The sequence below is a fragment of the Sphaerodactylus townsendi genome, linkage group LG02 (genome assembly GCF_021028975.2).
Source record: "Sphaerodactylus townsendi isolate TG3544 linkage group LG02, MPM_Stown_v2.3, whole genome shotgun sequence".
NCBI classification, from domain to species: Eukaryota; Metazoa; Chordata; class Lepidosauria; order Squamata; family Sphaerodactylidae; genus Sphaerodactylus; species Sphaerodactylus townsendi.
Genome location: NC_059426.1, coordinates 76,536,670 through 76,562,438, shown reverse-complemented (window position 1 = coordinate 76,562,438; position 25,769 = coordinate 76,536,670). Strand labels below are relative to the sequence as shown.

The window sequence follows — 25,769 nt, the reverse complement described above, 5'->3', positions numbered from 1 at the left end:
AAATTTGAGAAGTGCTTCTGGATGACTTGTCATTATGTGTACACTCCTTTTTATTTTTATTCAGCGGTGTTCACCAGTGTTTAAAAAAACCAAATGAGAAGCAATTAAAATGAAGCGATGGTCAAAATTACTCAAATCTCAATTATCTGGCTTGAGCCCCTTAGTGGTCCTTGTGGTTCATCCCATACCTTCACATCACACTATTTTCAAACAGATATTGTTACCAACTCAAGTTATCTAGTTCTTTTCTCTGGAAGTCAAACCATTTATGTAAATAAGAAAGTTCAGATACTTTTCCCAGTATTGCTACACGTGACAGAATTAGGTCTATGAGTATCAGTGTGTACAGATTCATGCTGAAAATAACACTTCAGCTCCAGTGTGACAACTTGAACAATTTACAAGCCACAAAGATGGGCACAATCATAGAAAAGATTAAAAAGTAAGTAAAAAACATGTTCAGAGCCACCAGTCATTTAATGAGTTTAAAATTTCCATTTTCTGCTTTAGTCTCACTTATTTCAAATCAGTTTTAGCACCAATAAAAACTGATTTCTGTGTACACCAATTCTATTGTAATACATTTTAAAGGTTTCCTTTTATATATTGTTCAGAGTAAGAGTGAGTTAGCTTGCTGCCGGTGTTGAAAAAAATCCTTTAAACATCATGAATATTAAACACATGTACATCAAGATTACAGGTATCTAATTCAATAGTATTTATTGCATTTGGAATGTCTGTGACGATGTAAGAAGAAACGCCAAAAACATATTTCAGTTCCATAATGCTATTTTAATAGAACTGAAATGAATTTAAAATGTTAACTGAAATGTACACAACTTTAAACTGAATGTAATTAACAACACAAATCTTGCAACTTGAATTCAAGCAGCAAAACTTCCTTTTGCCTGTGACAACACACAATTTTGGGCCCCAAACCCATTAAAGTTAAGTTCAAGGGGATGGGTTTTGAGACACTTCAAACTTGGCCAAGTGCAGTCCCTTATCAGAAAGGGGTACAGCTAATGTGACTGTGCCACATGAAAGAGATGAGCAATTCATAATGTAGCTCTTCTGGACAGTTAACAATTCTACTTCACACGAATACACTGCGCAGCTTCAGTACTTCTACAGAATGAAGCTGAGACAGAGCCATTTCATCATGCCACCACCTCCGTTTTTAAATACACTCTACAAACAATTTCCTTTGAATCTTTATCCACTGCCAAGATAAACAGATTGGGTTCTTAGGTTAACTTTGTGGTGATGGCACTACTCAGCAGCACTACTCTATCCCATGCCATGGAGATAACACTTGAAATCCTTATGGTGAAGGTGGAAAGGACTGTCAAGTTGCAGCTGACTTACAGAGACCCTGGTCAGGTTTCAAGGCAAGAGACCTTCAAAGGTCATTTGGCATTATCTCCATGTAGCAACCCTGAACTGCTTTGGTGGTCCCCCATCTAAATACCCTGGTTAGGTTCTGAAATCTGATAAGATCGGGCTAGCCTGGACCATTTAGGTCAGGGCAAAAGAATCTCACCCACCCACCCACCCACCACCACCACCACTGTATGCATCAGCACAAGAACTTCCCATGCTGACAAAGACTTCTTCAATATTACTTTGGTGGCAGCATTAGAAGCTGCAGTGCTGTGGCAGCTTCCACACCACAGAAGTAACCTAAGTATCCAATTACAGCTATTTTTTCAAGTTATGTCAAAATAATCCACACCCCAAGTTATGCCACTAGTGCCACTTACTAATCACAAATAAAATTGATAACGTGAATGTTTTTTCAGATATACTTGAATTCTTGCAGAAATTGACTGTTTTGACAAGAAGTATAGGCAGCAGAATCAAAGGTATGGGTTTGGGGTATAGAGTAAGGGGGAAATAATCAGAGCTAGTAAGAAGGGAACAAGAACCTACACACAAGAACTGCAGTCACTAATCATTATTGCTTTCTACAGATGCTTGCTCCAATTCAGCAACTATTTATGATTACGGGAAGTCCAATGTGTAAACACAGTTCTTGGACCACAAACCATTCCCCACGTATTTCAAAGGAAAGCCCTATCGGTATCTCTGGGAACACACAGATCTATGAACTGAGGAAAACAGCCTATAAACATATCAACTATCATGTGGACAAGTTTAACAAATTAAAATTTTCAGGTATTCCATATCCTCTAAGGTCTCATATGAAATTCTGTGCATAAAATAGTCACAGATTTAACAGCCCTGATTAGGTGTACGCCTACTGACTAAAACAATTTGAGTTTTTTAAAAAGATTAATTTTATAGGATTAAAATTGCTCCTCCACATCAGTTATTTCTCATTTTAGCTCTTAAAAAGTGCATACAGCAATTCTAAAATTTCAAGATGGATGCTAAACCAATTAAAAAAATCCACTGATCAGAGTTTAAAACTAGGTTTATAATTTCCTATTTATTGGCATGAATGTATTTCTAAACTTAAAAACCCTTCTGGTAAGTTATCAATTTTTTATGACAAAATTTCTCACAACACACAAATATTTACAACATATACATTTTTCAGTCCTTTACACTGTATCTCAAAAGACAAACATTTTTATAATTACCACAGAACAAAAGCTGTGACTTTTAAGTTTTTCTTTTAAATTTCATAAAACTATCATAAATTAAAGTGAATAGGTTTTTTTAATTCCTTGTAGCATTTTACAAGTGCAACAGAAAACAATGAGGATCCAATTAGGATAGCTGCAGTTCATTGGATAAATGTTGCCTGTTGTAATCACATTTATTTTCACAGCAAGTTCTTGAAAAAATAAGCACCAATCATTCTTGCAAAGAACAATTTTATCTAAAAGTATTGAAAAAGTGTTAAATACAAGGTGTTTTAATTTACATAACAAGAAATAAATACACCATATCCAAACTTGTATTCTGCATACTGTTACCCTTGTACATATAATGTACTAAAAGTCAGCAAACTGTCAACACTTTTTTTTTAAAGAAATCAATTTGACTTCCAACCAACGGTTTGCTACTATAACAAAGGCCACAAACAGTACTTCTGGGGACAGCATACAGTGTTAAAACTGACAAACTCCAAGGGGGAAAAACATCTAGCAAATAAACCAAAATAGCTGTAGTTCATTGCTGGTGATATTAACATACTAGAAAACCTTAATATGCCACTACTATGATTTGTTTAAAGTATTTTTTTAGTCATGTATAAGAGCAAAATAATGCTCCCACAGCTTTAAAAATAATTATCTAGCCACATTATTGTAATTTAATTATCCTGCATGGAAAAATTTGATGGCAATTTTAAATTTTGCTTGAGCCTTTATTTTACAATAGAGCATTTCTCTAACTCAGAATTGCACATAAGAAGGCTATTAAAAAGTACAATAAAAATCTGCACAAATGACTGAAGGAGTCAGTATGCTGTACATTTTCTACAATATTATATTGATATAAGTGAATAAACAATAAAGAAGTGCTTCCACTAACATTTCAGAAAGTTCATCAGTTGAGGAATAATTGACTGGAATTTTTGTTTTTAAAAAAATGGACATCCTGTTCAGAAAGACCTGTAAGCTTATGCATTTAGCCTTAAAGACTGATCTTCTCTCCTCCTGGAAGAAATGTCTATGTCTATTGAATCCTTGCCAACTATAAGCCTTAATCGCTTAGCTGGAGGGAGAGGAATAAAATCGTCCTCAAAATCATCCTCATAGTCATCCTCTTCCTCTTCTTCTTCCTCTTCGGATGAGGATTCATCTACAGTTTCTTCATCATATTGACTATAATCATCCACTTTCATTCGTGACTCTAAGAGAGAAAGAGGATCACTACAACACACTCCATTTTCATGGAGGTCATCTGTATATGTCCCCCTGGTTTCCTCGTCTCGTTTTAGCTGTATTTTTAATTTTGTTGAACTGTTACTTGATCCTGAGTTAAACCCATTATTAAGCTTTGCTACATATAAGTTATTATCTTTTTCATGGTCTTTACTTAGCTTGATGCTTATTTTTGAAGAATTCATTCCATCATTTTCTTGGTCATTTGTCTTACTGCTGCTATCATGCCGCCTCCGCAGAGTCAGTTTGGGAATCCCAGAGCTGTTTTCAAGAATTAGTTGTGCATCATACCTTGTGATTCGCCTTTTCTTTTTGTTTTTTGTAGTTCTAAAACGGTCCTTTGCTTTGAAAGTATCTGAAGTCAGAATGGAGCAGCCACCAGATACAGGAATACAATCTTTATATCCAATGGCTGAATCCACTACACTGTTCCTTTCTCCTAGGTCAGAATGTGAACTGATCAAATCTGGCACTCTGTCTTTGCCAGGTATATCATGTGCAGAATCAATTTCCTCCATATTTGCAGATGGCTTCAGAAGTCGTCTTTGTCGGTATTTCTTTTTGGCCACATCCCTGTCATTCTTCTGATACCTCCCCTCCCCCTTATGTGATGTCACATGTGCCTGCTCACCCTCGTGCATCACATGAAACTGCTGTTCCAAGCCGTTGGCTTGCGTGCCAGTCAAGTTATTATAGCTATTCAGCATATTTGGTTCAAGCTTTAAGTCAGAGGTCTCCTTCAGATTCATCCTCGTTCTCATTGACCTCCTTGTTATATATGTACAAGGTGATACTTCTCCAGGTTCACGAGCACCTCTCACAGAATTCAGTTTGTATTCTCGTGCTGCATGCCTCGTTAAGCAGCCACCAGACATGGCTACTTTCACTGGTCCCACTGTTTCCTTCTCCTTCTTAATAGGCAAGTTTTTATACAGGACTATTTTAGGCTCTTTAAGAACCAAACTTCCCATTTCGAGTTTTCTTGATGAATTTTTCTGTTCTGGTCTTCTGCACTGATTCCGCAACTTAATCTTAGAAAGTAAAGGCTTTGCAGGCTTTTTCAGTCTCTTTGGTACCCTGGAATTATTTAGATGAGTTAGTTTGGATGAGGTAGAATTTGATGAAGTTGGAATTCTTGAAATAGACTGCCTGGTCAATGTTCTGCTCTTGCTGTTCTTTTTTACACCAATTGAAGATTTACGGTTAGCTGTAGGATTAAATAAAATAAAGTAAATTTTCTTAGAATTCTGATTACTAACATGTAGAAGTAATATTTCATTTGAGTATGAACAGGGTTTTACAATCCCAAATATATACAGCATAAACACAAAAAAGTTTAGAAAAGTAAAACTGATCCGTAGCAGTTATTTATCACTTCCAATTCATTACCTTAAATAAAATGTCGTTATTAATGTTTTATAATTATAATTGAAGCTGTAGTGGAACCATTGCATGTTATGGATGTGGCATTCTAAAGCTACTTTTGAATGTCACACTCCTGATCATACACTGATCACTGGTACAGTGCAACCAACTACAAAATTACCATACAGATTAGGAACAAGCCTCATTTAATTTGTTTGGTTTTCCTCAACTTTTGAGGAGTTTTTCAAGATCTCAGTCCTATGGATTTCCTTAGCCTTCATGGCTAAGCATCCTCATTTTCAAATGAATTCTACTTGGAGGTACCAGACTGCCCGTTTTATCTACACTAATAAAATATAGTATGTCTGCTTAGAGAAAGTTTTAAAAATGTGAAGAACCTAAAGCAATGAGTTTCAGCACTTAAATACACTTCAGGTTCTTCAAGGCTTGCATGCATTTAATTCCATATCTAAAAAGGTTAAAAATTACCAGTATATGTTATTGTGGAACAGCCACATGCAACCAACATGTTTCAACAATTCTGACTGCCTCCTCTCAATTCAATGTCGACTTAGTAACAGAGCAACTTAAAAAATCTCAGAACTGCCATCATGACACCAACAAAAACACAGATCTGCTTGATATCACTATGGCCCAAAACAGATCTTTCTACAAACCTGAAACACATCCTAGGTTTGAAGAAAAATCTGATATCTAAAAAACAAACATTGGAAGATTACCCCCCCCCCTTCAAAATAACAGAAGCAATGCCTGTAGCTTTAAGAAACTAATTCCCTCAGAGGACACTGCTTGGCAACCAAACAGCCTTCAAGTGGTTTCCTTCAGTAAAAGGCAGAGGGAGGGAGCATGGCCTTTCCCAAGGCTGTTTTTGGCCTTTAAAAAAGGACTCTTTGGGGCCAGGCATAACAGCACCCACTGAACAACTTGCAATCACTTGACTTTCATGACTCGATTGGGTAGGGTTGCTTGCCGCAGCCACTCACAAAAGCCAGCATGATGTACTGGTTAGAATTTCAGATTGGTATCTGGGAGACCTGTGTTTGAATCAGCACTCTGCTATGGAAGCTTACTGGGTGACCTGGGGTCAGTTACACATTCTCAGAACTAACATACATCACAGATTATTTTGAGAATAAAATGCATGTGAGAATGCTGTAAACTGCTTTGGATCCCCACTGGGGAGAAAGGAAAGATATGAGTGAAATAATAAATGTAGCTGACGCTTGGGGGGCAGATAGAAGGTTGGTTGGTTGGTTGGTTGGTTGGTTGGTTGGTTGGTTGGTTGGTTGGTTGGTTGGTTGGTTGGTTGGTTGGTTGAGAAGTACAGAAGGAAGCAGGGAAAGGGGAGGATATGGAAGTTGCCAAGAGGATGGAAAGAAGACATAGTGAGAACAGGATATGGGGAAAATTAGATGGTCTGTGCATGTCCTTGTGCCCCACTTCTACATACCATAATTTCCTGTTAGGCAATAAAAATATAGTGAAACTCTCAACTGCAAATGTTTCTAATGATGAAAAATACCTTGAAAATGCACATATCATTGCATACATACAAACATAATACATGCAACTAATATCTAAGGCAGGGGTAGGGAACCTGCGGCTCTCCAGATGTTCAGGAACTACAATTCCCATCAGCCCCTACCAGCATGGTTATGGTGCAACCCTAATGTGGTAAATTCTGTTGACTTAGCACAGAATGAGAAACCTAAAAGCCTCAGTACTGTCTTCTTACATGAAGTTTATCTGGCTGAAGTACAACATCATCAACATCTGTCTGATCATTATGCAGCTGTTTTGATGGGATATATGCACCCCCTTATTTTGTAATAAAATAACTGCAATCTTATAAGATTTTACTGCAGTCTAAACCCACTGATTTCAGTAAATTTAGAACAGAATAACTCTGTTGAGGATGGCACTGTAGCAGTCTCAGTGTACATGAAACAGTTTTTAATGGAGAGGGTTACATATACTATCAGAACTATTTTTCTTAATTCACACTTTAAGTTAACATTAAAGAGAATGAAACTATCTTTAATCTGAGCAAGGAATGGTTGCTGTACAATAATTAAAAAACAGAACATACAGATGATTTACTGAAGAAAGGTTGTCAGGCATTTGATTTCCCTCATGTCTCCTGTAGTATCTGCACAGCTGGCAACATGTGAATTCTAATTCTTGGGGGAAAGATCTTTGAAAAAATCTACATCCCAATACTGTACCACCAATTTTCCAATAAATGTAAATGTCTTATTACTTGTTCCTCCGCTAAGTGAAAATGTCTAATAAAAAAGCCAAATTGCATGGTTTCTTTGAGATCACCATGGTGCGGCACAGTAGAGAAAGCATTATGTTGGGATTCTGGGAAGCCCAGATTCAAACCCCCCATTTCTACCATTAGGGCCTTGGGACTGTCACGAAATCTCAGCCTGCCAATTTTCACAGGGTTGTTGTGAGAGAATGGAGAAAGGGACAATGCTGTTCTAAGTTACTCTGATTTCCAAACTGGGATGGGGTGGGTGGGAGGAATAAGTAAAGTACAAATGCATACACCTTACTTACTTGCATTAACTTTTTCCTGAGTGGTATCTGCATCAGTGTTAGAGCTGACAGACAGGCTGTCTGAGTTTTTACTGCTGTCACCCATCTTTTTAAGCCTGTTTAAACGCTTATCTGTTTCTCTGAGTCCATATTTACTATTGATCACAGGAGCAGGAGCAGGCAGTCCCACTCTTGATTTAAAAGCACCAGTTCCACGTCTGTTAAAAGAGAGTAATATACATTGATACCTCCAAGTGCAACAGTGATAAAATGCTATTCAATTAAATAATTTAAATTCCAGATCAATACTGAAATGTTTAGATTAAACAAAGTTCATTAAAACATTTCTATATTGTTAAAAGACTGCTATTTCAGTTTTAAGGGGAATATGGAAGTCAAAATACAGAGATTGTCTTTTATACCTTTAAATATTTCAAGAAACACTCATTTATCAACGATTGTTTAAAATACATGACCTAATATTTTTCCTTTAGCTATCCATATACCTAGTGTAAAGATCATAATAACTAATAAACTGATACTCTTCTGATGCTTTTGTGATCCATATCTAACCTGGATAAATGTAAATGTTTAACTAGCCTCCTCAGAAGCAGTGGGATTTTTAACAATAGGATTTTTAACTGGAATTAAGAGTCATTAGAAGCCCCACCCCCATTTAACAAATATTGCCTTATTTACAAAGAGGCCATTCTTGATACTTAAATTTTGTATAAACAAAAGTAACTCACCCTGTGCTTGCCTGCTAGAAATAGCAAAATACAAACACAAAATGTGTAGTAATGCACTGCTGACCCAGCAGCACCGTAGTAGAACGTTGGGACGCCAATGGACCTACGGCCTTCTGGTCGCACCGCACCCCCACTCCTCATCCCCCTATGAGTCACGGGTCATGAACTATCTGGCTCAATCACCGGGCGCAGGGACAATGGTCTTGCCCCCAGGTGAGGATTAGGCTCAGACGCTTACGCTCCTCTCCGCACGTAGCCAAGTGAGATCATGCATCACATGATGATCTCCCGACCTCCCGCTCTCCCGGAACTCCCCCCGGTCCTCCCTCCTACACGCCCCCAATAGAATAAGAATAAAAGGTGCCAGGAACCGGCAGGCGGGAGACTCGCTAGGAACACGGACCTCCGGTCTCCCGCTGCTGGCGATCTCCACCAGATGTTATCTCCGCGTCTCGTCTCGTTCTTACGCTGACCGCGTGGGTCGACTACAAAAATGAACCATTACCAAAAGAATCTCAATTTATTAATACGCTAAAATCCTTAACAGTTCTGAACTGTAGAATAAAAAGTCCCAGATGCAGTCAGGCTTTAGCTTTACAATGTAGCTGTGTAATTCAATTGCCATGTTATCTGTTAACACTGTTTATATGCTCAGTACATACCTTTCACATGTGTAGCATTCACAGAATTCATTATTTTCTCCAAAAAAACCATCCCCATAGTAGCAAGAAATTTCTTCTCCAGGTTCAATATCTCGTAGAGCTTTCACACATGCTGTATCCCGGCCCGTTGACACAAACTATTGGAAAAAAGTAATTAATTTTTCAATGATTTAATTACTTTAAACAATTTTAGAATCTCTATATATTTGAACAGATAAGTTTGGATGGTCTTAAAATACTGACCACTCACCTTACAGTTGGGTCTGCAATCTGAAAAAGGTCCAAAAGATAAAATCAATTAGCTGTTGATAAGACCTGAAACATGAATAGTTACAGATATCTAAAGTAAGGCTTCATACTGATATCACCACTCATTAAAAAACTAAGTAACTGGACATGACACTGAACATAAAAAATACAGCACATTCATTATCATACCTGATTTTAAAAAAACAGAGATATTTTGCAGAATTCAAATTAAATTATGGGCACAACCAAATCTCAAGTGACTAAATACGTTAAAAATTACTTCTGAACAGCACAGTCAGTTATCTAATATTTTACATATCGATTGCTTACCATGGTTGATGAATGCAGCTGGACCAAGCCACAGCTGAGCACAGTTTTTCCGTGTTGAGTACATGACACTGAAGTCATTTTCTCCATGTCTCAGCAGCATATTCTCTTCTAGTTCAGACAGTTCAGCAATACAACCCACTAGTAATTCTATTTTGTCATTTCGTTTCCTTTAACACAAAGGAAGAATTTATGTATTTCAAGACAAATCAAAAAGTGTTGTGATCTTTTACCACCACAGAACATTTTAGCAGAGGAAAATATGTGTGGCCTCAAAGAATGGGGATTTATAGGTCACATTTAATGGACTGGACCTCAGGAGAATTAAAAAAGTGAAAGCTCCCCATTTATTTACGCCATCTTGCTGTTCTACTGTACGTACCAGATTGAAATCCTGTGAACTCATGACCTTTTTCATTTTCTACAACATTCAGTTTGATAAAAGATTTGCAAACACGAGCTTGTGCTGTGTAGCTACCTCTTTTGGGGGAAATATTAGTTAAACACACTCGTCATTACATAAAGCAATGTCTCTCATAAATCAAAAACTTTAAGGGCAGGAGAAGAGGTGGGGGGAAGAAAGGAGGAGCACAACGGCAAGGATAATTGTCTCTTCTTTATACCCTGCTTCAATCCAACTAAGGATATCCAAGTACAAAAGAAGGGTTTTGTGTTTATGCTGGATCAGGGCCTCTGAGAAATGAGATAAACATTTGATTGTGGATATGGCCTATCTATAGCACATACCTTGTTAGTCTGTCTGTAGCAGAAGTAAAGAGTAAGAGTCCAGTGGCACCTTAGAGACTAACAACCTTTCTGGTAGGGTATGAGCTTTCATAAGTCACAGCCCGCTCCTTCAGATAATTAAGGAGTTAAACAAAACACACAAACAGGAAGGCGGGACAGTGGGGAAATGTTAAATACAGAAAAGTCTTCACCGCTAGCAGAAGACAATGGAAGAAGGGTACAGACAAATCTGCCTGGTGAGGGAAGTCCGCAATTTTGGTGCCATGACAGAGAAGGCTGTTTCTCAGATTGCTACTCAGCTAGTCTCAGATGGTAGAGGCACCCAACACAAGGCCTCTGAAGATTACTTTAATGACAGGCTCAGGGAAGGATGAGTTTTTCGAGACATTGTTATCTTGTTTTGTTATGTTGCACTATAGCTTGCCAGCTAAGGAATGATCCTGCTGGCTTGCTTGTAGCTGAAAACAGATGGTGGATTGGTTCATTAATGGCTACTAACCATGGATATCTTCATAATCACAGGCAGTACACTTTTGAATACCAGGGCTCGGAAGGCCTCAGCCTCTAAGCTTCATTTGTTAGCCCTTCATGGCAATTGACTGGCCACTGTGTGAAACAGGGTGCTGGATGAGATGGACCACTGGTTTGATCCATCAGTGCTCTTTTATGTTCTTATGAGCCCTTGAGTGCAATTGAAAGGCTCTTGGCCCTTGACTTCTAACCCGTGGCTTACATTCTGAAGCTTATGATAGACAGCCTGGGAGACCCAGATATGTCTGCATTTCCATTGATTTATTTGTTTAAATTCAAATATGCTTTCTAATGTGAATGGAGCCTTTCGGAGGGCAATAAACCTTAATCTGTTCTCTCTAATGTCATCACATAGCCAAATTTGATTGAATCTGTGACATTGTCATATTTACTACATGCTCACTGATTCATGTGGATCACTCTTAAAACTGTGCCAAAGTACCAGTAAAAAGTGACATGAATTAGCACAGCAAAAGGAACATGAAAGAGTGAAAATTATAGGGTTTCCCCTCCTGTGAACCTTACACTAGCAAATTTCACAACAAATATTCTTAGAATTCTGTCAAAGTACTAGTAAATGCTTACCACTCCTTTGTTGCAACAATTTTGGCTCCATTTTGCTCTGATGAATAGCGGTTACATGGCAATATTTCAAATCCACTGTCAGTTGCAAACATTCGTAGATAAATAAATACCTACAGCAGAAAAAAAATGATTGGGTATTATTGCACCACAAGAAAATGTCTCAGATTTCTTCAAAATTATTTTGAATGAATACTGCATGCACATAGCACATTCTCAATATCATATAGCAGTCTACTTTCAGGACAAATAAAATTCATTCTGGCATAAGATTTAATTTTGTTGCAGCAGATTAAGAGCCCCATCCAAAGGGAGCAGCATGACAGCCAAGCCAGCAGATTTGCCCTCCCCAGGGCACTTACTCTGGTGGAAGGGCAATTTTGCTGGCACACAGCTGCCATCACTGCCCTCCCCTGACACTGTGACATGGTGCTGACCACAGTGTCAACTTTTCTGCACCCACGCCGCCTCCATCAGCACAGCAGGAATTGTCCAATGGTGTGGCTGGGGGAGGGGCTGACTTTAGTTGGCTCCCTCTCAACTGTTTGCTGCCATACACGGGTGGCATTCAGTTCACACTTAAGTCACCAAAAATGGTGGCTTAAGTCTGAACAGTCCCATAGAGACTGCTTTGGTGTCAGAGTGAATTTTGAACTTTTGCAGTCTCCTTAGGCAGCCAAGAAGCCCCCCTAGGAGTAGTGGGGGGCGGGGGGGGGGCAGTGTGGCTGCAGTGGTTTGTGGATGGGGCTTGTGGATGGGGCTGTCAGCTGCCCCTCTGAAATTACTCAGAAACTGAAATCCAACCCCATTGAAAACCATTGTACAACATTTTACAGAATACAGCATTTGTTAAAACGTGAAAGCAAATACAAAAAGTAAACTAATTTCATTCATTTCATTTTAATCTTTAATGGCATATAAATTATTACCATATTTCCATTTAAAAGAGAAAACTTTTAAAACATTTAAATACGGGTGTTTAAAATGCTTTCCAAGAATTTAGCCACTGCCAAGGTGATCGATGGATTACAGTCACTTAGCAGAAAGCGAGTGGTCTGGAACTTGGAGTGCTCAAGTCTTGGAAGCAGCAGAGGGTGAATTAAAATCATGCGCAGGTTACTGTGAAGACAGCATTCCAGAAGAATATGAGTTATGGTTAAGTAAACTAATTTACTAGTTTAACTTTCACAGAGGCCTGCACAACCACACACACAAATAATCCAAACTAAAAATAAGTATAAACAAACCTACATGTTCCTTGAACAACCTTTCCTGCATTTTGTTCTTGTTAAGAAAATAGTGCCGGGCCCAGTCACCTGACGTCAAGGACTTGAAGGCTTTATCCAAGTGCTCATCTTTTTTAAAACGTTCAATTACCTCCTTCAGTTCCTCTTGCCTTCCTTTTATTGGTCGAAACCTAAAACAACAAATAAACAAAATACAAGAAGCCCATCCAGTCAAACATGCTGTTTTTTTAATTTGCTCATTCCATAAGTCTAGAATAACTAAATCACTTTGAAAGGAACAGATACTGCTTCCAACAGATTCTGCACAACTCTAAGAAAATGCCCACAAGTACAGCCATTAAAATGCTTCCTTATATAACTGGGAAGATTTTTCACTTCCAATGCTGGATTCTGATCTAGGGGTTGTTATTAGAAGGAAGTGAAGGAAGTCTCCACTTGGGTCAGACGAATTTTCTCTGAGGCACTCTGTACTTATTGTAAGAAGTCAGCTAGGCAAACTGTATAAGCTGAACTAGTTCTCACCAGTCATGTTGACTCCAAAAGAAGAAGGTAGACTGAAGTAGCTTAGTCATATCAGTTAGAGCTGAGAAACAGTGAACATATACACTGGACCCTCAAAATCAAGGCATGCATAATTAAGTGCATACACTTAAAAGAATTAGCAAATGGAATAGGCCTGAGAACTGGGTGCTTCTTTCCACATTACATTATGTAGGCAAATGGAAACAGGTTTTTGTAAAACTGCATATGACACACACACCCCACTCTTGCAACAGTATCATCTTAGAGACCAACAATATTTTCAGAGTATGAGCTTTTAAACTCCCTCCATCAGAAATGAGTTGGAATGGAGATTGAGTTCTTATAGCCCAGTCTGAAGATGGAAAGAATATTGAGAAGAGGTACAATACATAAAGTTATCAGCTCGATTAAAGTGGAGGCAAAATGCTTAGAGGCATTTCTGCTAATTTTCTGCCCACAAGCATTTCCACTCTGCTCTAATCAAGCTGATTCAAATGTGCATTGTATGTCTAAATCCTGATTTCCTTCTTTGCAACACCCCTCCCACCTTCTAACTGGGATATAAGGAGACCTCTATTCCTACTTCTATCTGATGAAGGGAGATTTGCCTCTCAAAAGCTCATAGCCTGAAAATTTTGTTGGTCTCTATGGTGCAACTGGACTCAAATCTACAATTTCTAAGGCTTATTGTTTGTTTGAAGAATCCTAAAAGTTTTACTGCAATTGTTTAGAAAAGGGTTCTTTTTTCAGAGAAGACTAAACAAATCATTTTGTGAAAAGGCAACCATTAAAATTGAAAAGAATGAACCAGATAAACTCGGCAGGTGCTATGCTTATAAGCTACATTATTCAAAAAGTAAGGAAAATTTTTAAATAAGTGGAAACCCCACAGAATTAGGAAGTACAGATTTAAGGGTGGTACATACTGATCACAAGTGACCAACGTGATAATCCTGCAGGTGAATGCAATTGCTGGGTATATTAAACAGAAAATTCTAGCCTGAATAGGAAGAAAATACAAAATATACAAGGGACATCCAAAGAAAGCGAAGTTTATTCTGCAGTCACTGGACTGTTTACAAAAACAGGGAATTTATCACACCAGCCCAAAACAAGACATTTAGCTTGTTTATACTGAGAAATCTTATTCTGACTCAGGTTTTCATGATGACATTATCTGATGAAATAGGCTCTAGTGTCCATCAAAGCTTATGCTAGAATAATATGTAATTTTTTGAGATGCCACAAAATACCTGCTTTTTTTTTTTTGCTACAAGTGAATAACATTTCTCTGGAATATTGTAGCCTGTTCTAGCTAGACACCTTCAAGGAAACAAAAGGGGAAGGATCACTGCACACTTCAAAATATAAAAGACGGTAGCCAAGGCCCAGTGTATAGCTGGGGACATGTGAAGCTGCAGCCTTGTTTAAGCCAAGACAGTACTGATCTAATCAGTCCTTGGGATGGGAGACCTCTAGGAGCTTACATGTAAGTGCAGCATATAGATTTCAAATGTTTTGGGGAACAAAAGAACAACTTACAGAAAATACAGTAACTACAAACTGGACATGATAAAACATAAGGCCGGTGATCAGTAGTCTTATCTATTAGGAACGCAGTTTTCCAAAACAACATCCTGAAAATTACAGAAGCAAAGCACTTCCCCAGGTTTAAGCAAACAAATGCCAGGCTTACAAAGGGCAATTTGCTATTTTTTATTTTAATGTTTTAGTGAAGCTTTCCCTCACTTTTGTCTGAAGCACTAAGGCAGTGAACACTTGGGTAACCTGGACTTCCCAACCACTATAGGGTGCAGTTGAGAAGATTTTGTGGAAAGAATTTGCTGATGCTGGGTCTGACATCTAATTGTAAAGACATACAGAATGGGAATAAAATTAATAAAATCTTAATTTAAAAAGTCTTAATAAAAGACTTAGCCAAGAATCATCAGCCTATAAAATCATTCATAACCCTAAGTATTCTATAACTAATCATATCCAATATAACCACCCTGGACTGGATCCAATGTTTCCATTCCACTGTGTACATGCAAGAAGCATTCCATCAACTGCAGAGTTATGTTCCACCAACACAAGCATTCTTGCACTGGCAGAATGGGTCTTGTATCAGAGGGGCTCCGTCATTATTGAAATAAAACTCAATGGATGCAACTCAATGAGGCCCAAATTCAACCACTGTTCCCGAGGCTCTGAACCCCAGTGGGCTGAAGTAGGGAAGGGTAATTGGTGGAAATCACCATCCCCTCTTTTAAAATGTTAAAGTCTTGTAAGCTCTCATAACTGGGTGGTTGGACATGTTGGTATTTTTCCTTTAGTTCCTAATTATTGATACAAAATGTGTTATTAACAAGCACATCTCACATAATGGCAAACCTTGCCTAGTAGAATTTTGGGTAGCAAAAGTATGATTTTATCACAGCACAGATCATTTTTCACCTTAGGATATAAACTGTAACATATTAAACAATGGGAGGTCATTCAACTTGTCTAATCCACAAAGATACTTATTTACTTTAGCTATAAAATCTGCTGCCATTTGTTGCACATTTCTCTTCCAAGTATACTTTGGATATAAATTACAATACTGTTTTCAAAATAGCAAGTACATGTAACCATCTTAGTTGTGGTGAAAAAAATTAGGAGGCATTAATCACTGCTAACTCCTATGTGCCCATATCTTGTATCTAATGACTGCTTGCTAAAAATTACTTCTGTGGCCTAATTCCATAGTAGATTGACTACAAGACATAGGAATACTTAACAGAAAAACAATCTTTAAAGGATTAGACTTTTTCCTTAAGCTGCCCTTTTTAATAGTATCCAAGCAAATAACATGACCACTCTGTGCTTTAGATGCAATGGCATATTTTCCTGTTTGTTCTGTTTTGGGTTCCTTTCAGATAATTTGTTTGTAAATCCTGTACTCTAAAGATGCTTGAAGAATAATATACCCCCATGTACCATTAAATCAGTACTTCACCTGTGCTAGGAATCAGTATTTATTTTACTGAGACCAGCTACTAATCAATTTTTAGTAGTGTGTGCATACACCTTTTCCAGCATGTAGCTTGGCTCACCTGTTTGAATCATTTGGAGCTTTTTGCTTCTTGGTACCATTCTGCAATGTGCCTTCTCTGTGCTTGTGGCATACTTTGCTCTGGTATAGACTGGCCTGTGGAAGGCATGGTGAATGACTCGTTATGCCTTATGGTAGAAGGTTGGACTAAATGTCCTTTTCATCCCTTCCACCTTAGGCTTCTAGGAAAGTTGAAACCGTGTTGAAGCAAGATGAAATCTAATTGCCAGATGAGTAGGAAAGTTGCAAATGACCTTCATGGTAATCATCAATATTAGAGAACCCTATATTTGTAAAGCATGAACTATAACATGTTTGAGAACTGATACAGTATCAAGTACAGAAAACGTGTATATGTTGAAGATTTGACACACTGTGTTCGGCAGTGGCAGAATTGCTGGCGACCCCTAGCCCCGCGACGATGCGGCTGGCCTCGACCCGGGCCAGGGCCTTTATGGCTCTGGCCCCTGCCTGGTGGAATGCCCTACCTCCATCAGTCCGGGCCCTGCGGGACCTTGGCGAGTTCTGCAGGGCCTGTAAGACAGAATTATTCCACCGGGCCTTTGGAGAGGCTGGCCGCGGTTTTACTGCCCCCCACTGAAATTCTGCCGATTTCCATCTTTGTCATCTTGGTTGGGCCTGCTGTGACTCCATCTGGGCCCACCTGTTCCCTCCCTTTCCTTTCCTTTTTTCCTTTTTCCCCTTGCTTTTTTTTAGCCTTTAGCATGGGCTTCGTTTGAACTGTTTGAACTGTTTTAACCTGCTTGAATTTTTTTTTTTGGATTGTTCAAACTATATGTAACTGCTGCCAGAGTTTTAATGTTTAATGCCATGTTGTTTGAGTTGCTGTTGATAACAGCCATGTTGTTGAGCCGCCTCGAGCCCCTCAGGGAAGAGGCGGCCTAGAAATTTAAAATATAAATAAATAAAATAAATAAAGTACAGCTTCACTCCCAAAACACAGACACACATGGGACAGGAAACTTTCAAAACTGCTAGTCTGGTAATCAGTTATATAATTGATGATATCTAACTTATGAAAGGCTAAAAACCAGATCTTGTTGCTTCACCGGGACCTTCCCATCAATACTGATATAGTGAGTGAGCTGCAGGCCCCTTGGCTGTCTTCCGGTTCCTTAATTGGACGAATTCAGCCTGCTCTCCCAAGTTTGGACAAGATGGACAAGTCCCAAGCAGCTGTGAAGCCAACCACTTGCCTCCTGGATCCGTGCCTTCCATGGCTGGTTAAACCAGTAGTGATGGGGTGCAACAGTCCCTGCTGGAGATTAACTTGCTCTTAGAGATGAGGACTTTCCCAAAGGGGCTGAAGGAAGAAAGTGAAACCACTCGTGAAGAAGCCTTCTTCAGACCCTTTAGATCTGCTCAGTCTCGAACTTGTTATTTCTGAGAAAGGTGGTTGAAGGAGCAATGGCAATACAGATACAGGTGTTCTTGGATGAGACTCTGGGAGTGGATCCATTTCAGTCTGGCTTTTGCCCAGAGATTGTGCTGGCAGCTCTCTCAGATGACCTCCAGTGCCTACCTGGCAGAGGTGGGTTGATCACAACCTTTTGACTCACAGCCTTGCTGCTTCTAGCATTCAAAGAAAGCCTTGCAGTGGCTGACCTCATTCCTCCGAAACCAGGGACAGAGCGTGCCATTTGTATGCGTGTGTGTGTGTGTGGGGGGGATTTCCTCTTGGCACCCTGTCAATATGGGGTGCCTAAGAGGGTGATCCTCTCTCCAATGTTATTTAATATCTACATGTGACTCTGTGAACAGTGGGTCCAGAGTTTTGGATTGGGTTGTCACCAGTACACTGAAGACACCCAGTCACATTTGTTGATGGGGGACTGGCCGGAAATCACGCTGGAAAATCTGTCCAGGTGTTCTGGAGGTCATCATGAGATGATTAGAGCAGGCTGAAATTAAACCCAATAAAGACAGAGGTCTTGTGGCTGGGCTAGTGGGGAGAGACTGGCTAGCGAGATTGGACGAGGTGACACTGACACCTTCACCTGTTGTCCTGAGCCTGGGTGTGATCTTGGATGCCATTTTACCTATGGAGGCCCAAGGTCACACAGACAGTCAAACTGGCTGTTTTCCATCTCTTCCAGGTGAAGCAGCTGGCCCCCCTACTTGTCTTGTCTCAACCTAGCCACAGTGATCCATGCAATGGACACCTTCAGAATAGATTACTGCAATTCACTCTAAGATGGGTTTCCCTTGAGGTTGCTCCAGAAATTACAGCTGGTCCAGAATGCAGTGGCGAGAGTCATTACTAGAACTTTAGTAAGACTGCACATATTTCCAGTGCTTTACCAGCTGCGCTGACTACCAGCTGAGTTCCAGATCAGATTCCAGGTATTAGTGCTGACCTTTAAAGCCCTGAGAGGTCTGAAGCCCTCATATCTATGGGACCACATCTCCCACCCTCGGAGGACCTTACATTTCTGCAATACTAACCTCATGAAGTCCAGAGCACAAAGGACACCAGACTTGCCTCAACCAGGGACATGTATTTTTGGCCATGGCCTAGTGGAACTCTCTACCATCTGAGATTAGGACCCTGTGGGATGTGGAGCAGATCCACAGAACCCTGAAAATGGAGATGTTTCTCTAGGCCAGGGGTAGGGAACCTTTAACACTCAAAGAGCCATTTGGACCCGTTTTCCATGGGAAAAGAAAACACTTGGAGCCGCAAGTCAATTTTTTGATTATTTAAAAATAAAGATACCTGTATATATTGGGGCTTTTACCTTTACTCCGGCCATTCTGAGAAGCGATGATGTCACCGCTGGCTGCAGGCAGGCAGGATAGCTGGCGGCTTGGCCTTGCCAGCCGGCAGCACCCACCCCGGCCCAATGGGCAGGCAAGAGGAAGTCAGTGGCCGCCCAGCCGACCGGGTGGGCGCCCGCCTGCCGGCCTCGCAGGTACGGGCGCGGCCAGTCATGCTCGCCTGCGGGATTATTGCGGAAGGGCAGAGACGCGATGCGCCTCGAGCCGCAGGTTCCCTACCCCTGCTCTAGGCCCATGGTTGAAGCAGCCATGGTCTATCATCTACGCTGGCCTCACCCGTTTCCCCCTACTTTCTTTCCCTGTCTTTTCTCCCTCCCCCTTCCTGTCTGTTATATTCTGAAACATTACTCAGAGGGTGAGGGTCATTGGGCTATATACCATCTTAAAAGAGGGTTCCTTGGGGGAGACACATCTTCATTATTTAAATCTGGTAAGTCCAATGATGCCAGTGTTGTTAAATCAATGGTGGATATTTACTATTAATATTTTAACTGTATTGGGGGTTTATTATTAGACAGGAATGTTATTGTTATTATTTTTGACTATTGTTGATTTGACTATTGTTGCTGCCCTGACACCAGCTTGCTAGGGTAGGACAGGATAGAAATTCAAAATAAAGTAAGAATTTTTTAAAAGTAAGCTATTCAAGAAGAATGTTTTTTTGTTAATTGCTCATGTAGGAGAATTTGCATTCAATAATTACCTTATTTCACAACTCTGAATCTTATGAAATATCTAGGGGGAAACCTTTACCTGGAAACAAGGAAATCTCTTTCTTGATAAAAGAATTTTTAAAGAGCAAGTTCTAATGAGAATATGGCAAATAATCCAACTCAGAAATATATGACTACCAACACAAACCTAGAGATTCCCCATATTACTGCAATACGCTGTTCCTCATGTGTGCGGCACTTTATGAATCAAATGTATATGAATCCACACATTTTTATCTTAACAGTGAAAAAAGCACTTGTTCAAGCAGCTTGCTAGGGCAGTCCTCTTAACAGGCATCTTGAGAAACATATCCAAGAATATCCAAGCCTTATCAGGGCTTTTTGGACACAGCCATTCCCAATTTAGTGTCATTCTCCTACTATTATAGTAGTTTTATTTGTGTGTTTATTTGACTGAGCAGGCCCTAATCCAAGCAACTCTTTTAAGGGTTGCAAATACAGTGTTTTTACTGTAGGATGTCAGTCTTCAGATAATGTTTAAGCACACACACACACACAGAATTGTATTTTCCTTCACACAGTATGTGCTACTGCAAGGAAGTTGCAACCTTTTGAGGTAAGGAGGGTTATATCTAAAGTGCCATCTTAAAAAGAAACTGATTCAGCCGACACTTTTGCGAATTCTGATAACGTGAATCTTCTTTCCAGAGGAGTCACTAGACTAGAGCATCACAAAGCAGCAAAAATGCTTCATCTCTTAGGTTAATACAACTTAACTATTCTTACCTATAGTGATGGCAAACGCTGGTATTTCATCAACCTAACTGCAACGCTTTCCAAATTATATACAAAGAAATTTTCAAAGTTTGAAGCACCTTGAAATGTTCTTGGCCTAAAGAAATTTCCATAAGACTAAGAAAATAGTATTTTAAAAAAGGAAATGCTGACAAGGAAATATTATCCATAAAAGAGGAAAATAACTCTAGGCATGTAATGAAGAAGAAACAGATAGATTCTTTAGACAACGGATAGGATCGAGATTAAATTGGCCATTTCCACAGACGTCCCCTCCAATTGCAAACATTGCCATGTAATCCCTCAGAGTCATATTTCCACCAGAAGTCACATCTTGTAGATATCAGTGGGCTTCAGTGGGGGGGCAGACATTCATTCAGGTGATGGAAAATTTAGTCTGAATGCAATCTTACGCAGGTGAAGACCGACACTTATGAAAACAAAATGCCATCTTTCCAGGCTTTGTGTTCTGGCAGAACGTTCAAGAGCAGCTATTATGAAACATACATGCAATTTTTTTTTAAAGGACCAGAATGAAACATCTTCAGTCCTGCACATTTGGGATAGGTTGTCTATTCAAAAGTGGCCTATGGTCAGACTGATTAGAAAGCACCATGCTATTCTTTTAACCACACCACCAGTTCCTACAGTCACACTAGGAGACTGGCTCAAAGAAGTAAACAGATGTTCAGGTACAAGAAGAGAGGATTATTTTGTTCATAATGGTAATTTTATTTGCCATGAAGTTGCAGCTGACTCATGATGACCCAGCAGGCAAGAGACATTCTGAGGTGGTCTGCCACTGCCTCCTTCCGCATTGTGACCCAAATATTCTGGGGAGGTCTCCTGTCCAAATACTAGGCAGGTCAGTGATGTGAGTGTATGACCGGCCCAAGGTCACCAAGGAAGCTCCCATGGCATGAATGGGGATCTGAACTTGGGTTTCCCAGCTTAACCAGTATACCATGCTGGCTCTCAAAATTTTATTAGGAACCAAAATTACTTATGAAAATAAATAAATTAGAAATGTCAGAGATCTGGTGGTCTTGGACTACCCAAACTTACTTACCCAAACTCCCTACAGCTTTGTCATCTGCTGACTGAATATCGGCCAGTCCCCTCCTGGGGGGTTAATGCCGGACATCATCTACTTATTTTAATTGTGGAAGATCACTGCTGCTAGTGTTTTAATGTTTAATTTATTAATTGTTTTAACTGAAACTATTTGTTGTATTCAAATATTGATTGGTTTGTGAACCGCCCTTTGGGGGTAGGGCGGTCTATTAAATTTATTTTTTTTATTTATTTAATAACAACAACAACAACAATAATAATAATACCAGAACAGCTGAAATATTTTGTATCACTTCACAACCCTGTGCTTCACCAACTGTACCTAGTAGATGCCAACTCCCTATGTCGAAGGGCTGAGGCAGGAATACCTCAAATACCTTAATTATTCCCAACTGCAACCAGTGACACTGTTTCCAATGCTGACAACATTTTCTAGTTGTTATCATGCTTCACAAAGCCATAAATAACAAAGGATGGCAATGGAGCAAGTAAAAGATAAAAAAGAAATCCTCCAATGAAAAGTCATTTACATATTCACTCACTGTATATTAATTTTCCCCACAACTATTCAATAATCCACTAAAGAACAAGGCACCAATCATTTCTATAAAGCTCAATCCACTAAAGAACAAGGCACCAATCATTTCTATAAAGCCTTGTATGACAACTTTGTTTTTATAGCTTCTAACACACACAGTAACCAATTCTGCAAAGGGATCCCCAATGCAGCAGAGGGACAAGGGACTACACAAAATCACCAACAATGACAGACTGAACATATAAATGCAGAAAAGAGCTTATCTTGGGCGGGGGAGGATGATTTAACTTCTAAACCATTAGTTATAGGTATATGAAAATGTGTTGCTCTGAATTTCTCTATATTTTCATATTATTGAGATGATACAACACGCTGCATCATTCAAAGTATACTATACTAGATCACGTTTTCTAGAGCAGTATCTTCAAGCAGATTCACTGGTGTTTTAAGAGAGCAGTGTATGATATGTTAAAAATTAATTTTTTAAAAAAATGTTACTCTTATTGGTGTGTGATAAAGAACATCTGAAGATTCTGAATATTAATTTCAGACCGTCAACAGTTCTGGTAACAATTAAAGCTGCCATGATACACAAAAAGATTATTTTAATCTAAGAATGAAGCCCATAGTAAGTAAAACTGACTGAAGACAATTATGCAAAAAAACAAAGTTCTAAGTTTCTTCTAGAACTCTTTTTGAATGGATCTCAAATCAACTGTACAAAAAATTATACCGCCAGCAAAATATTTTAAATGCTACACCAACGGGTCAATTCTTTCCCCCCAAAATAACTACTGTGCCTAGTACTGAGACTGTACATGGAAAAAATACGCACACCTAAAACTTATATTGTGGTTCAAGAAACTACAACCTACTAGAAGACCATGAAGAATTTACAAGACTTTTTCCTGCAAATATTATTTCTACAGGAGAGCTGCCATGATCAGTCATTACATACCTCCAGCAGTTGTCTAAATAGAACACAATCTGGGTGATGAGGCAGTGATCATCCTTTACACAGAGATCAAGGAACAATTTCTCATATTATTAATAAAAGAACCAAATCAACACATAAACAGTAAAATATGTTAACAGTTGTAATGATCTGATGAATTCAAAATTTGGAAGCACATTCTCTGTCCTTTGTATATTGTATAGTCCAAAGTCTTACTTGGAACATGGCAATGGAAGTTAAAGGAATCTGAACTAGAAACATCACACTCTGCCTGGCCAACCACAAAAGGCTCAAGGTAGCATCCCAATTTTGTGTTAGCTTTGAAAGATAGCATCTACATAATTTAGGGATTCCCAACTCTTCATTTATTCTTTATTTTTTCTCGGTAAATAAATTAAAGGAAGTTACCTAGTGTTCATTTTATGTGTTTGAAACCCTAAATATGGATCAAGAACCAAGCTAGTTGCTAGATCATCGTTCTCACACAGCTCCTTGGCAGACATTCCAGAGGAAGGCACGTAGCGACTTTGGCCTTCAAATCCCGAACCACCACTACCTGCATAAATCAAAAGAAATGTCAGTATTAGCTGAAACAGACTACTGAATCTCAAGGATTTTCCCTTTCTATGAGGCATTTCCAAGAGAGAAAATAACAGGAGTGGGAACTTACTTGCCTAATAGTTTGTTGTGTATATATGCCAGTATACAGGATGTTTGCTAACTGAATACAACAACCTATTCTGTTTAGTGGAAAAGCAGCCCTATTTTTTCATTCATACATAATGTTTGACCTAAGGAATTTAAAGCAGGGTTAAACAATCAATTTCCTCAAGTGACAATCCTCCCTCTCCCACAACATCTACTCGTGAAGATGATGTTGTGCCAGCAAAAAAATGGAGAGAGAGGAAGGACAAGTGAGAGTTGTACACCGCCAAATGCACTGAGTGCAAGCTGAGTTTAAATGGCACTCCCAGAGCCACATAAACTCATCTCAAAACAAGCTGGGGGCCTCACAGGTCTAGGAGGCTATGAGGACCATAAGTTAAACTGTTGCCTTCTCCCACACCACCAGCCCGTGATACAGTCAGCCCTTCAGGGGCTTGCCTTATTGAGGGCAAAAAACAGCTCTGTGTGATGAACTGGTCTGCCATGCAGCCATTTGGAATGCATACTGGAAGTTGCCTGCTCCTGTAACTGAACCAAGGCCCTGCACTCTAGCTCCTGTTGTCACAAATCCAGACTAGCATTTCCACAGGCACAATAACTTCCACCCATAACATGCTGGGTTCTTTTTACTCTCTGCTCTGGCACCAGCATCAATACTCCATGAAATCTTGTTGCTAGAGGACAGAGAACCTCCAGGAACAGGATTTTGGGAGGCATTCCTGGTTACCACAAGAGGGGGAAGGTGGGAAAATAGAGCTCCATGGGCAAAAATCCTAGTACCAAGAGAAACACTTGTCTGGATCCAAGCCACTGGTTTAACACAGAGAAATTTACATGGCATTACAGTCATCTTTAAGGACCAATCAGATAGCTATTAGTATAGTTCACTATTTCATCACAAACCATGGAAATTTTGTAACAGAAATATTAATAAAGTGGCAAACAGTGACTATTCTGTAAAAAAATGGTTTTTTATGATTTGATTTTCATATGGCCAGGAGGATGAAGATTTTACTTTTCTCAGTGAAAGTTACCTGACATGAGATATGCCAACTTCATTTTATTATGTTTGTCTTGTAGTGTGAGTTTTCAACAAAAGCGTGTAATGTTCACTTGGTGTTCCTAAATCCAAGGGCAGTACAACTATGGACTCTCCTCAAATTGCACAAAATTATAATAAAAATAATCATTTAATGTGCGTTTTTTTCTCACTTCCTTATTTGGGTTTTTAAAAATTTGAAACACTTTGGTAAGAACATATCTGAAAGGGTAAGGAAGGACAGAAGACACAAGCCAGTGAAAGTGGCTAACGTAAGGGAGCAGAGGCATCAAAGCGAAAGGGAAGAGGCACAGAAGTACCATTATATGACAAGAGGACAGCTAATTGACGTTTATATTGGTTCATGAGTAGACACCATTCAAGCATCTAAAACAAAATTTACCCAAGCATACTTTGCAAATGCCATTCACATGGGTGGGCTATATGTGATATACAAAATCTGCTTCCCAGAAAATACTCCCTGATCTGCTAAATAAAGTCATTTTGTGAACCTTATTCTCTCTTCTAATGCTAACAAAATATTGCTCACTTTTTCCCTTTAAAACAATATTTCCTTTATATAAAAGGCATGCAATGGTGTTAGCACAGCCCTTCCTATAACTGGGCCTCTCCGAGGTTGTTCCAATGATACTTCAGTGGCTGAGGTACACTTGGAAAACATCTTGTAGAAATACATTAAGGGATCTGCAAACATGTGGGAGACTGTTG

General features: G+C 39.3%; 1 protein-coding gene across 3 annotated transcripts in view; it reads right to left on the bottom strand.

The window, feature by feature from the left end:
• Nucleotides 1–458: 458 nt before the first annotated feature.
• KMT5B (lysine methyltransferase 5B) overlaps nucleotides 459–25,769 on the bottom strand; it is a 39,863-nt gene continuing 14,552 nt past the window's right edge. For all 3 annotated transcript variants that reach the window (XM_048483955.1, XM_048483953.1, XM_048483954.1), the window contains exons 3-10: nucleotides 23,744–23,891; nucleotides 12,886–13,051; nucleotides 11,638–11,747; nucleotides 9,778–9,944; nucleotides 9,449–9,468; nucleotides 9,199–9,335; nucleotides 7,809–8,005; nucleotides 459–5,064 (exon numbers count right to left, since the gene is read on the bottom strand). In XM_048483955.1, the coding sequence (XP_048339912.1) occupies nucleotides 3,593–5,064; nucleotides 7,809–8,005; nucleotides 9,199–9,335; nucleotides 9,449–9,468; nucleotides 9,778–9,944; nucleotides 11,638–11,747; nucleotides 12,886–13,051; nucleotides 23,744–23,891 (2,417 nt within the window). In that variant the 3' untranslated portion in view covers nucleotides 459–3,592. The remainder of the gene's footprint in view (nucleotides 5,065–7,808; nucleotides 8,006–9,198; nucleotides 9,336–9,448; nucleotides 9,469–9,777; nucleotides 9,945–11,637; nucleotides 11,748–12,885; nucleotides 13,052–23,743; nucleotides 23,892–25,769) is intronic.